General features: G+C 41.1%; 1 protein-coding gene across 4 annotated transcripts in view; it reads right to left on the bottom strand.

Annotated features, from left to right (window-relative positions):
* MGAM (maltase-glucoamylase) overlaps positions 1-13713 on the bottom strand; it is an 87961-nt gene continuing 74248 nt past the window's right edge. For all 4 annotated transcript variants that reach the window (XM_059396246.1, XM_059396247.1, XM_059396245.1 and 1 more), the window contains 8 exons: positions 11875-12023; positions 11217-11301; positions 10314-10370; positions 6075-6199; positions 4936-5024; positions 3636-3685; positions 2863-3033; positions 1-902 (listed from right to left, as the gene is read on the bottom strand). In XM_059396246.1, coding sequence (XP_059252229.1) covers positions 828-902; positions 2863-3033; positions 3636-3685; positions 4936-5024; positions 6075-6199; positions 10314-10370; positions 11217-11301; positions 11875-12023 — 801 coding nt within the window. In that variant the 3' untranslated portion in view covers positions 1-827. The remainder of the gene's footprint in view (positions 903-2862; positions 3034-3635; positions 3686-4935; positions 5025-6074; positions 6200-10313; positions 10371-11216; positions 11302-11874; positions 12024-13713) is intronic.

Consider the following 13713-nt stretch of genomic DNA (forward strand, 5'->3'; position numbering starts at 1 on the left):
TCTCTTGTAAATTTGCTTGTTTTATTTTTTTCTGGCATTTAAGTTGCATGCATTTGTGTCAACTGTGGTTATACATGTTAGGCACAGAGCGAAGAAATAAGATTTACACATTTCAAAGGATATCACTGCAAAAATAAGTTACATCTTTTACATTCAAACTCCTTTCTTCAGTTTTGCCTGCTTCAATCTCATCCTCACACATACTTCCATATTCTGTGCTCCCCCATCTGTCTTCGGGCTTTCATGTGAGTTGGCCCTTCCCATGAGGCTACCATTACTTAGATTTTTGTGTTTTCATATTACCTGTCATGATCATTTCTTATCACCATCTTCTGTTTCCTCTCATCCTTCCTGCTAACCATTCCTGTATTTCCTTTCTTTCCTCTCATATCATGCTCTCAGCCAATTGCTCCCCTCTCCCTATAAACAACAAGCAGATGTTCTTTCTGCATACTTTCTTGAGGCATTAGTCAACCCCAGGACCTGGAACTGTGCTGGCAAGCTTTATCATGTGTATTTAGCAAGAGTGGAGCCCATCCCTGATCACACACACACGCCCCTTCATCATGGACCCAGTTCATCTTCAGTAGATATTGTATGATGAGCCATCAGTACCATGTTTATCAACAGGAAGACAACCCATAGACTTCCCACACTTCTCTATGGCCTATACCACAGGTCTAAGACACAGACAAAATATATAACAAAATTAATAAAATACTTTACCCATACTAAGCATGAACCAATTAAGAACACACAATAATTTTATGAGCATGAAATATAAGTAGTTCCAAAGCTGTTCGTAATTAAGATCTTGTTCTAAAAATTCAAAGAGTGCTCCACGTCAGTGAAATGAAATTATGGAGGCTGATGTCTCTGGTGGTCACATCAATGCTTAACACCTGTTGGGAACCAAAGGAAAAGGAGTGGGCATCTGATAATTGAAATTCCCTCCATTCAAATGAATCAGATACAAGCCAACAGTCCACATGCCCTCTGCTACTTTCACAATTCATTGCTTAGCTGTCAGGCAGCCCTCAAATTTTCAGGTGAGGAACCTATTTCTTGATTCCTTAAAGTACAAACTTGTTCAGTAATAGGGAGAAGACAACAGGCCCTAAACTATGTAATCGCAACCCCTGCAGAAAAACAACTGCCCCGAAAATTGGAGACGTCTTTATTTCCATTCCTCAGAACCCTCCTTGGATTTCCTCCTTTTCCTGTTCCCCCATAGTTAGTTGGTGATTGCCCAGTGAAAGTCCAACAGGTCAACTTTTTTTCTAGGTAAATACTTTCCGTAAAGCGTCACTGCAGGTGCCGTCACATAGTGTGACAGTCCAGGAGTCGGTCAGCAACAAAAGTGGGCAAATTCCTTTATGAGACCTTGGCAAAGCTGGGGAATTTGGTTGACAAGAAAGCCACAAATATGAGGAAATGAGCTAAAAATACAAAACTGAAGGAAAACTTTTGTTTCAGGCTTTCTAATCAGGAAGGATTATGAAAGAAAACCAGTCCAGGAAAAAGCAAGAAGTAAGCACACCCAGAAAGATCTATTTACCATGAGGATAGATGTTGGAAACCCCATACTGCATTGATCCCAAAGTGCAGATTTTCCACAATTTTAACATTCATGAAATCAGAATGTGTTTTGCAGTTAACAGCCTTAGAATTACTGGGAGCTAAGCAGCATTCATGATACTTGGTATTGTCTGTGCATGCATGAACTTCATAGCTAGTACTGGTATTATGCCTAGGTGGACTAAAAACCACTTAGGCATTATTTTAGGAAAGAATAGGAAACCTGGCTTATAGTAAGATCAGAAAATTACTTGGATTAAGACTGGTATGAAGCATTTTCTTTTTCTGGAGAAAATCCCACAGATGCTAGTGAAAGAATTTTTATGAAATGATGTATCACCAATGCTTCTGATAGCACAGGGGAAACTCCTTAACCCATTCATACCACATATTTTTCTTTTAAATAATAGTAAATAAAATAATTTATAATATTTACATAAAATTTTGAATAATAAGATTCTGTGATACAAACTGGTTAAGGCATTTCTTTTTTAAAAAAGTATTTTATTTATCTATGAGAGAGAGAGAGCATAAGCAGGGGGAAGGGGAGAAGGAGGGGGAGAAGCAGACTCCATTCTGAGCAGGGAGTCCAACATGTGGCCCAGGACCCTTGGATCATGACCTGAGCAGACACTTAACCCACTGAACCACCCAGGTGCCCCAGGTTAAGGGATTTCTAGTATTCCTTTACATTCAGAGTCTGCCTCATCTAAATTACTTTGATGAAGATTTATCAATGTTCATGTGTCTCTACGTACTATTTTCCTCTATATTATCTCTAACATTTAAAATGATAAAAATCTTTGTTTAAAGAAAGCTTGCACCAGTATTTGCAAAAGTACTTGCAAAAGTATTTGTTTAAAGTATACATTTTAAATGATACAAAAGCATTGTGTCATACTCTGGAATCCTTTTTGCCTTCTTCATGGCACATGAAATTATGGGGCACCTTTAACTGATGGCGTCTTGTATTTGATGGAATATGGCAGTTCAAGCTGTTTGGAAAGTACATTTCTGAAGTGAGGTGGAGGACTAAAGACAAGGTTTTACATAAATTTGCAGACAAGAAAACATATATGCAAAACAAGGATCCAGACCCTCAATTCCAAATGATAAGTCGGGAATTTTCCCTTCATTTCCAGGCTGTACACTGTTGGCGCACTGAACACAGAGAGCTTCCTACAGGACTCTCTAGAAAAGCCTGCCATTTGGAAGAGAGGTGGGCATGAACTACCGTAGGACTGGACTGGAATATACCATTAGGACTTTTCCCTGGTCACAAACCTGTGTCACGGGGTCATAATTGAAGGCGGGCATGATCACCATGCTGCTCGTAGAGATGCTGACACTAGAAATGGGAACACGGCCCACTCCCCAGATCTCAACGTAGCCCAGTTTCAAAGGGTTTGAATCAGTGATGTATTTGTTGAAAATTATATGACTCTGCATCATATTCTGTTAATTAAAGATAAAAAGAAACCAGAGGGGGGAAACAAAAACAAAATCCATTTAAATTTTCTCGACTTTGTTTTTTAGAAACAAATGCAGATCATGAAGTAAGACAACATGAAAGTCACCATCTTGTGTCCTTGGATAATGCAGACTGTGACTTCGGCCCTCCATCTCCCGCTTCCAACCATCATGCAACTTTGCATTGGCTAAGTACTCACAGTGCCTCTAGAGTCACCCTGAACTCTAAGAAGACAAAGAGTCTAAGCTATCAGCAACCTTCTGTTCTACATGTAGAGAAGTCACAATGCATGCAGACCATTGCAGGGCAACATAGGAACAAGGGCTAAATAACATAGAAACAATCGCTCTGTCTGTGCCTTGCTGAACTGGAAGAAGTTACTGATGAAATATGAATAGGTTTAATCACAGAAAACTTCCCAAGAACATAGTAAGTTTCCGTCTGAATTTCAGAGGAAGGAAAGGGTGCAAAAGAACAAGACGAGCAGGGAGGAGATTCTAGGCAGTACTTTATGTCCTTAGGATACCTGGCATCCAACTAAGCCAACAGAACTCTTTTTTCCCTTCATGGTATCAGGCATACTCACCTGACTGGCAGAAAAGTTGGCCAGGTAATAGAGTCCTTTTCCATAGGTATCTGCAAAGAAGCAACGAGGTAAGCACGCTCTCCAATTCCAATTGCTTACTTGTTGAGAAAGTAGGGATGATTTTGTTCTTCATTTTACTTTTCTTCTTTGCAGAGTCTTGTGAAATCAGTCAGACTTTTCCCCCAAACTCCATTTACACAAAATGTTTGAAATAAGCATGTACAGATGCATCTGTCTAAAAGGGTCACCTCCTAGAATGCAGTTTCCTGACACCACTCTTAATCTGCTTCTCTTTCTCATGGCCTACCATTCTCAACATCTTCCTAGCCACCTCAGAATTTCTCGATTCCTAAGGCTAGAGGCACACATATGTGTGCATATGTGCATGTACACCCCCATCACAAACATTAACACTGTTGATGGTCAGCTTATTTTGAGAGGTATCGGGCAACTTTTTAAACACAATCTCCAGAGACCGAGAAAAACCATAGAGAAGACTTCTTTGTCCTTTATCCTTAATGTACGTCACAGGTTTGGGGAGAATATGAAGTTCGGCATGTCTAGCACAGGCATCCGTACCCTACCTCCTACTTTTGGGGCTTGGTCACTCTTCCCCATATTCTATCTCTCACTCATTTGCTTACCACTGAATCAGAGGGCATTGGCTATCCTCTAGAGCTGTGCCTTCCAAGATAGCAGCCACTGGCAGTATGTATCTATTTAAATTACAATTAATTACAATTAAATAAAATTAAAAATTCAGTTCCTGGGATGCACTTGTCACATTTCAAGTATGCAATAGCCATCTATGCCAATGGCTACGATATTGGGCAAACAGATACAGTCTATTTCCATTACTGTACTGGACAGCATTCGCTTGGACATAGTTAATGGAATGTAAGCCTTCCTCCCAAGAGTTTACCAGTTCCTATAAACTCCTAGTGGAAAATCCCCCCAAATAAATAGCACAGCTGATAAAGGTACTGCCTTTCTTATTGGGACAGTAAACCATGAAATTAGGGAATGTGCCCGTGAACATAAACCACATGATAGCAGATTCCCATTGGCTTCCATGCTGTGGTCTCGCACAGAGAATTAGGAAAGTTGGGTAATGGCAACAGATTCAGAGCTACACTTCATTTATATGAGGCATAAGGATCATATACAATAGGTATTGTACACTTGAAATGACAAATGGCTATGTTTAAGAATGCAAAACTGTTTTAACATGGCAAAGATAAAAAGCAGGCCTGTCCCCTAGTCAGTGGTATTGACACAAATCCAAGGCAACCCTACTTACCAATGCTTTCCCCATCATCCCAGAAGAGCCAGCCTTTAGCAGTCCCCTCATCATCCAAGGCAACCTTGAAGCCTATGAATTTCTGACGGCTGCAGTGAGGTAGGAAAAAGTCATTAGCTAAAAACAAAACCACTACCACAAAACAAGGGTTTTCATAGAAACATAAGGGAAGTGCTTTATGGTATAAAGACTGGGTACTAGGATTCAAGACACTTGAGATCTAGTACTAGCTCTGTCTCCAGTGGCTGTATGATTTCATATCAGGAATGAATGACTGACTGAATGAATGAATGTATTTTCCTTTAAGGAGCTACAATCCTATAAGTGCTCTAAAAGTACCACACTAAACTACAAGTAAACTCACTGGTTCTTTGAGAAAAATCCTGATGTGATCTTTCTTTTTTCATGAACCAATGTCCTAAGCACATGGACAGTGAGCTGTTTATAAATGTCTTAACTTATTCAGTTTTTAACTGAATTTTTTTAATCAAATGGCTATGGCTCTAAGAATTTTAGTTTGACATCAGACAGACATGGATTTTAGTCCCTGCTGAACTACTTACTGTGTGACCACTTGAAGCTTCTCTTTGCTCATCTGTGAAATGGGGATGATAGTATTTACATCACAAATATTTTTTGTTAAGAAAAATAAATAATTTCCAAGTAGAAACCTCCATATTAGTATAGTTCTAGGCACAGAGCAAGCATTTACTTGATGTTAGCTATTAATTATTATATAAGCTTAGGTCTAGAATTCTAAAATCCTGGATGTGAGTAATCCCAGCCTCAAGCTTCAGTTGCAATGTGGCTTACACAATTTCTCAGCCATAGTTTTCTTAGCAGAGTCAATTAAGATCCAGAGAGTCTTCTAAAACTAGTATGAATCAGGTTGCTCCTTGTTTAACTTCCATTTCAAGTATGAAAATTAGATCTATCATCTCACCCACTTAAATCCAAAACAGTTGTAAAAAATTGTTCAAAGAGTGTAGAGTCAAGGTTAAAACACGAACAAACCCACAAACAAAAATCTATAGTAAAATTCCTTTGGGGTCTGAGGGTACTGCTTACAAATTGGTGGGCTTCACCAGGATCTGAGCTAACAGGCAGGTAAAAGAGAAGCTCTGTCCCTTGTCATTCACCTTAAGTGCGTGTTCTGTGCAGGCTCTTGCCAGGGCAGGATGTAGCCTCCACGGACGTGAAGATTAATGTGGTCAAGAGGGGCCTCCAAGGACTTCCACTCTCCCCTTGCTCCAATGTCCCTACCCTGTGGGCCAGAAGAAGGTAAGACAGGCTGAGAACACACCTCACTGAACGACACCTTTACCAGACACCTTGTCCACTCTTCTGGACTTGGTGCCTGTCTGTGACCCTTCAGCACACAGCTTATTATGCATCTCCACTCACTCAGTGGCTGTGTGGACTCTCACATTGTTGCTACAACATCATGTCAGCACCCCTTGGGGTTTTTACTGTACAAACTCCATGAGACCGCAGTGTGGATCTCAGCCTACCCTCATTCTACATCCTGTTTCTGCGTCAGAGAGCAGTGCTGGAGGAGGCTGAGCGAGCCTTTCACTTATTTCCTGTTGCCTCCTGATAAACACTCTGCAGTGGCATTTCCAGACCTTTCACTTTGTCTCTGCTCCGTCTCCTCTCGCTGCCTCCACCGCCCTCCACCATCACCAACTTCACGAAAGCCTTGCCTCCCACTTGACAGAAAGAATTAAAATGAGCGGACTTACTTTACAAATCCCTGTCTGTAACTCACTACAGCTTCCTTTATGTTTAACATCTTTTTCTTGCTTCCTGCGTGGCAGGAGAAGTCCTCTCTCACCCAGAGCCATAAAGCTCAGTTTCTATGAAGCCGGCCTTCCACATTTCTTCAGCCTAAGGCAGGGCTTCCCAGCCCTACCACTATGGACATCTGGGGCCAGAAAATTTTTTGTCTCGGGTAGATGTTTTGGGGATGCTTACCCATGTTTATACCCTAGATACCAGGAGCACCTCCCCAACCTCGCCCACCACATGTGATAAAAGGTCTCCAGATGTTGCCAAATGTCCCCTGATAGGCAAAATTCTCCCATTTGATAATTGCTACTTTAACGGGAAGGAGGTAAGCTACCATAATTTTCCTCTGCTTTGGTCCCTTATGTTCATCTTAGCTATATTCTGCCAGTACGGACCGGACCGTAGGGGTGGGTGATAAGAAGGAAGCCCAGGGACGGGTGCCACACTTCCTGGAATGGACTCTGCTTCACCAGCTTGCCTCAGGACTCCAAAGTCTACACAGGGTTTAATAAAAGGTCCAACCCCACATCTCTGGGCTTCTCTGGTTTTTCTCACTGATAGCATGAGAAAATCTGATTATATGATCTTTAATGACATTTCACTCCATTATCTGATGAACATGACATTTCCTCCACTGATTATCCCACCTTCAGGTGAAACTCGACACATGGAAAACTGTCAAGTTATCTCTCTACCAAATTCCTTATTTCTCTCAAAGGTATTTCCCATTCTACTACGTGTTATATATATACACTGTGATTTTAATCTCATGATTTCTTTTTTTTTTAATTTATTTTTTTAAATTTTTTATTTTTTATAAACATATATTTTTATCCCCAGGGGTACAGGTCTGTGAATTGCCAGGTTTACACACTTCACAGCACTCACCAAAGCACATACCCTCCCCAATGTCCATAACCCCACCCCCTTTTCCCCAACCCCCCTCCCCCCAGCAACCATGATTTCATTTCTAATACTTGATTAATCACAAGCTTGTTTACTTTACCTTAAATAGTTTCTGACCAGGCTAGTCTAACAAATTGCTGTTTAAATATCCATTAAGATAGGACTGTAAGGTAAAAATCTCAAAGCAGCACTATTAAAATAAGAATAGACAACCTAAATGCCTTTGGGGGGGGATTTACATCAACTGTATAAGTCATTGATTATAATTGAGAAGCACTGCTTTAAGAAACTAACATACGTAACACATGTAGACATATGTCTGCATGTAGAATCCAACATATGTAACATATGTAAACGTATGTCTATACTGTAAACAAAGAAAATGGCCACAGGTAGATAAAAACTTGGATTCATACACATTGCCTACTCTTAAGTTTCATAAACATAGGTAACTAGAGCCATGCCTCCACCTCTCCCGAATAAAGTGTACAAACCGCAGTGCCCAGAATGACAGAAAGGAGGGGGAATGGGGAAAAGACACTTCAAGCACAGAGGTGTGCCTGAGACAGGCAGAGAGCTCTAGGAGGAGCTGTAAATTGCTGGGTTTGCACCTTATTTGGAGAAACTAAGACTTGGCATAGAGGAAGAGCCAGGCTTACTGAAGTAGACCCACTCTATGAAGCACATCAACCTGTCGTGCCTTCAAGGCACCTGCCACTTCATAAAACAAGTGAGGCCTAAAGGCCAAGCAGTAAGGGGACTCTCTTGCTTCTGCTGGTCAGATGAGCATAGGCGGGAGAGTGTGGGGATGAGAATTCACAGCTACCAAGGCAGCTATGATAGGAGCCACGATCCTTGAGAAGTGGGAACAACCATGATATATCATACATTCTTCACTTATCCTTCATTCGAGGCATTTGCTAATTCCCAAGTTCCATTGCACAAATAGCAAAACAAATTGTGCATTTTTTTTTATAAGCTAAGCTGGGCGTCCTTGTGTTTTCTCTCAGGCTTTCCATCCCTGCCCAGGCACCTCCCTTGCTGCAGCCTAGTGCTGGCCCTGCACGAGGGAACCTCCGTGTACTCAGAATCACTGACTGGGAGTGAACGGAGCAGTCAACAGGCAAATTCAGGAGCAAGGCTAGCTTGCTTAAAAACAGTTGGCTGTGGCTGATATTGAAAAGATTACTGGTGAAAAAATAATGAATACTGCTTTGCTGAAAATAAATAAATTTAATTAAAGCAAAAAACAAACAAACAAACAAAAAACAGTTGGCTGCCCCCTCCTGGAAAGGTCTGGTTGCAAACCACATAGCTGAGTCTTAATGAGGGCTTCCAGAGGACAGATTCAGCCCAGCAAAAATAAAGGGAAGAGTGGTGGAAAGGAGAAGGTGCATAAACAATGAGTTCTGTTACACTGAGAAGAAATTAAGTTTAAAAAAAAAGAGAAAAGGAAAAGAAAGGAGAAGGTGTCAGGGAAGGACTCAGGGCTCCCTGAGACAGAGAAGAGGAGCAAGACTGCCATTGTCCTTGTCTGGTTTTCCGTTACTCCCACCACAAACCCACTGGCTCTTGTCCTCCTTTTCCTGTATGTCGATTTGCTCTCCTCAGAAAAGTTATTAGACCAGGCTTGGCTATCGGGAGAGGAAACACCACCTTTGATTCTTCCTCGAGAATAAAGCCCGACTTGTGTCCCTACAAGAGGACATGGCCCTGAGGTTGCTTTGAAAGGCTCCATTCTCCCAGCTGAGTCTCTGGGGCTCAGACCAGCCTAGAAATGTTCCAGAAAGAGAATGATGTGTTCATCTTGCATTTCTAAATGCACTTATGTCGCTCAGCACACAAGGGTTAGGTCTCATACCTCCACGTACATTTTACACACTGCCCAAGACCTCTCTAACCTCAGGATATTACATTTAACAGATTGTCCGGGAGCATCTATGCTACAGAAGGAGATATTTAATAAAAAGACAGAGAGGAAAGGTCCCTCTACATATGAACTTACGGTCTCACAAGGGACAACAGATACATAAACTATAGTTTACTGTACAATTTCAAGTGTTTACTAGTGTTGCCATTATACACCATTGTGAAAGATTAAAAACTAACACAGCAGAGTCAATTATCATATGGCTTCACTTATTTGTGGAGCCTAACAAATAGTATGGAGGACATGGGGAGATGGAGAGGAGATGGGAGTTGAGGGAAATTGGAAGGGGAGGTGAACCATGAGAGACTATGGCTGAAAAACAATCTGAGGGTTTTGAAGGGGCGGGGGGGGGGGGGGTGGGGGGAACCAGGTGGTGGGTATTGGAGAGGGCACGGATTGCATGGAGCACTGGGTGTGGTGCAAAAACAATGAATACTGTTATGCTGAAAATAAAAAATAAATTAAAATAAATAAATAAATAAATAATAAAAGACTTAAAAAAGAGTTAATATTAAAAAAACTAACACATACAGAACACTCACAAAATATATTATTTTATAGCAAATCTGCAAAGGAAGTGCTCTTATCCTATTTAGAGGTGAAGAAGTTGGGTCGGTAAGATTAAAAGTGCCTACTCCAAGATCACACATCAAATGAGTGACAATGTCAGAACATGACCAGTGGGTGTGTCAGATCCAGAAGCCTGTGCACACTACCATTTTTCCAAGTTGCATAAAACACCAGAAAAACTTACCGTGTAGTAATCATACCAGCGGGCTCTGGGGAAATACGCAGTGACATTTCTGGCATTCTAAAATTAAACACAAACAAGGCTTGGGAGGTAGGCTCTTGTATCCAGGGCAGGGTAACTAATTCACACAGTTAAAAGGCCAAAACAATAGTATTGGTCTTGGACCCACATGTTCATCTTTTCAGAGGCCAGTAATGTTGGGAAGACTTTCTTCTATTCCCTCTTACCAAATGGGATATTTGCCTATCCAAAATTAACAGTCTCCCTAAAGCCCTTTGGGATCAGGACTTTGGGAGGGCGGGAATCACCCTTTGCTTATAGACTCACCCCTCTCGAAAGAGACAAACTCGGGTTTGGGATGGAGCAGAAGAAAAATTTGCAGATTTTATGGTGCCAGAACCTCAGGGATTATGATTAGTGCAGGAAGTTTTGCGGAGGATGCAATTAGCTGCTATTTTAATCAGAAGCCTATATACATCTACAAAAAAAGCGAAGAAATGGCTTTTGCTGCCTGAAAACATCTTTTAGAAGGAAGGGAAGTACTAGCTAGAAGCAAGATTATGCACTTCGGTATAAACAATTCTATAAAATTTGTTTCTGACCCATATTCACCTATACTCCTTATTTTAGTTAATAAAGAAATGATTCTATCTTGAAATATGCCATAAGGTTCTTTCCGTCTTGATTATCCTATGAATCAGAATCTGTTATGCTGATTTAAAGATGAGGAAGCAGAGGACCAGAGCACCTAGGTAGGTGTTGGACTTCAGCTCAGAGGCAGAAGAAGAGACAGTAGAGCAAGAGACCCCATCTCAGGATGCCCAGCAGACCAGGCCTCTTGTGCTACCTCTAGTCACTGGGCCTTGTAGCTCTAATTCTCTGTTCCTCAGAGGCCTCCATACTCACAGGCTCCAGGACAGGGCTGACCAGGAAGGCTGGGCCAAGCAGAAACTGACTGTCTACATCCCAGGTCACCCGGTCTGACACAAACCTAGAAAGAGAAACCAAGGTACCACAATCAGGACCCCCAACAGGGCCTCAGGCCAGACCCTGAAGAAACTCCTTGAGTTCAGACCCAAGTCAGAAATCCAAATGCATTCTATACCTTCCTTTAACTCTTTCCCTAATCAGATACATTCTTCCTTTCTGTCATGTTCTTCAAACCCCAGAAATGGTTGTATTTAGACATATTCTCGCCTATACATAGCTCCACGCAAGAATGGCCTTCAGCCCTCAAATCTCCATCCCTCATATCTGGCCGTGTTTTGGGACCTGAGCTTCTACAAAAGATAGGCAGTTCTTCATATGCCCAATTTAGAAAGAAAGTATTCCATGCTGTATTGTAATCACTTTGAATTTTTTTCGTTCAGTAGTCTTTTATCAAGGACCTAGGGCATGACTGACGCTGCACTAAAAGGAGTTACAATGCATGGTCTGTGCCTGGAAAGCTAATGGCAAAGGGCAATCATGTCTTTAAATTAATTTGGATTTTTTTTTTTTCAAAAGCCATCGCACAGAATGATATTGTCCCTTAGTCACTGGGACCCCAGTTAGACTAACTCACTCATGGAGAAGAGGCCGCACGACAGTGCTGCCCTCCGTGTGGGCCATGTGCATCAGGGTGTAGAGATACGGCAACAGGGTGTATCTGGTCAGCAGCACACTTCTGGAAATATTCATGAAGGCAGCATCCCAAGACACAGGGTCTTGCCTCTAAAGGAGAAAAAAAGAGTGTTCAGAGCTCACCTTGGGGACCTGGGAGCTTAAGGAAGTCACTGAATGCTTATTACAAACGAAGATCACACATAGTTAAACCAAAGTTGATTATAGAGGGTCCTGAGAATATTCTTAATATACTGAAAGAAGTCACTCATGCTTGCCCAAGACAAATGATGAAATGTCTCTGTAAGATATTCTGTAAGATGGAATATATTGGGTACAAGCAGCCTAAACAAACAAAAGACTCTAAAGAACACTGAGGAATCTGGTTCACTAAAACAAGGACCTTTCCATGTACTTGTTAGCCATGTGTATGTCTTCCTTGAAAAACGTCTATGTGATTTGTCTTCCCATTTTTTTTTTTTTAAGTTTTATTTATTTATTTGACAGAGAGAGATCACAGGTAGGCAGAGAGGCAGGCAGAGAGTGAGAGGAGGAAGCAGGCTCCCCGCTGAGCAGAGAGCCCGATGTGGGACTCGATCCCAGGACCCTGAGATCATGACCTGAGCCGAAGGCAGCGGCTTAACCCACTGAGCCACCCAGGCGCCCTGTCTTCCCATTTTTAAATGAGATTGTGGTTGTCATGGCTTTGTATGAGTGCCTTAAATATTTTGGATATTAACTCCTAATCAGAGATATGGTTTGCAAATATTTTCTCCCATTCCCTAGTTGTCTTTTCATTTTGTTTCTTTTGCTATGCAGAAGCTTTTGAGTTTGATGTAGTCCTACTTAACTTATTTTCACGTTCCCTGTTTGTGCTTCTTGTGTTATAGCCAAAAAAAATCATTGCCAAGAACAATGTCAAGGGGGTTTCCCCTATGTTTTCTTCCAGAATTTTTATAGTTTCACATCCTACATTTAAAGTATAATCATTCTGAGTTTATTTTTGTGAGTGATGTAAGATAAGGTTCCTATTTCATCCTTTGGTATGATTATCCAGTTTCCCAACAGCATTTATTGAAGAGACTGCCTTCTCTTCATTGAGTATTCTTGGCTCCCTTGTCAAATGTTATATGCAAAGGTTTATTTCTGTACTTTTGATTCTGTTCCATTGACCTATTTTTAGGCCAATAATATACTGTTTTGACTACTATAACTTTGTGATATAGTTTGAAATCAGGAAGCACAATGCCTCCAGCTTTATCCTTTTTCAGGATTGCCTTAGCTATTTGGGGTCTTTTGTAGTTCCATAAGAATTTAAGGATTTTTTTTCTATTTCTGTGAAAAATGCTATTTCTTTCAATAATGATTGCACTGACTCTATAAATGGTTTGGGGGTAGTATGGACATTGTTAACAATTTAATTCGAATCCATGAACATGGAATATCTTTCCATTTGTTTGTGTATTCTTCAGTTTCTTTCACATATGTCCTATAGTTTTCATTGTATAGATCTTTCATCTCCTTGGCTAAATTTATTAAGAACTATGTTATTGATTTTTTTTAATTTCTTTTCAGCATAACAGAATTCATTGTTTTTGCACCACACCCAGTGTTCCATGCAATATGTGCCCTCCTTAATACCCACCACCTGGCTCCCCCAACCTCCCACTCCCCGCCCCTTCAAAACCCTCAGATTGTTTTTCAGAGTCCATAGTCTCTCATGGTTCACCTCCCCTTCCAATTTCCCTCAACTCCCTTCTCCTCTCCATCTCCCTATGTCCTCCATCTTATTTGTTATGCT

This window comes from Mustela nigripes, chromosome 4 (genome assembly GCF_022355385.1).
Source record: "Mustela nigripes isolate SB6536 chromosome 4, MUSNIG.SB6536, whole genome shotgun sequence".
Lineage (NCBI taxonomy): Eukaryota > Metazoa > Chordata > Mammalia > Carnivora > Mustelidae > Mustela > Mustela nigripes.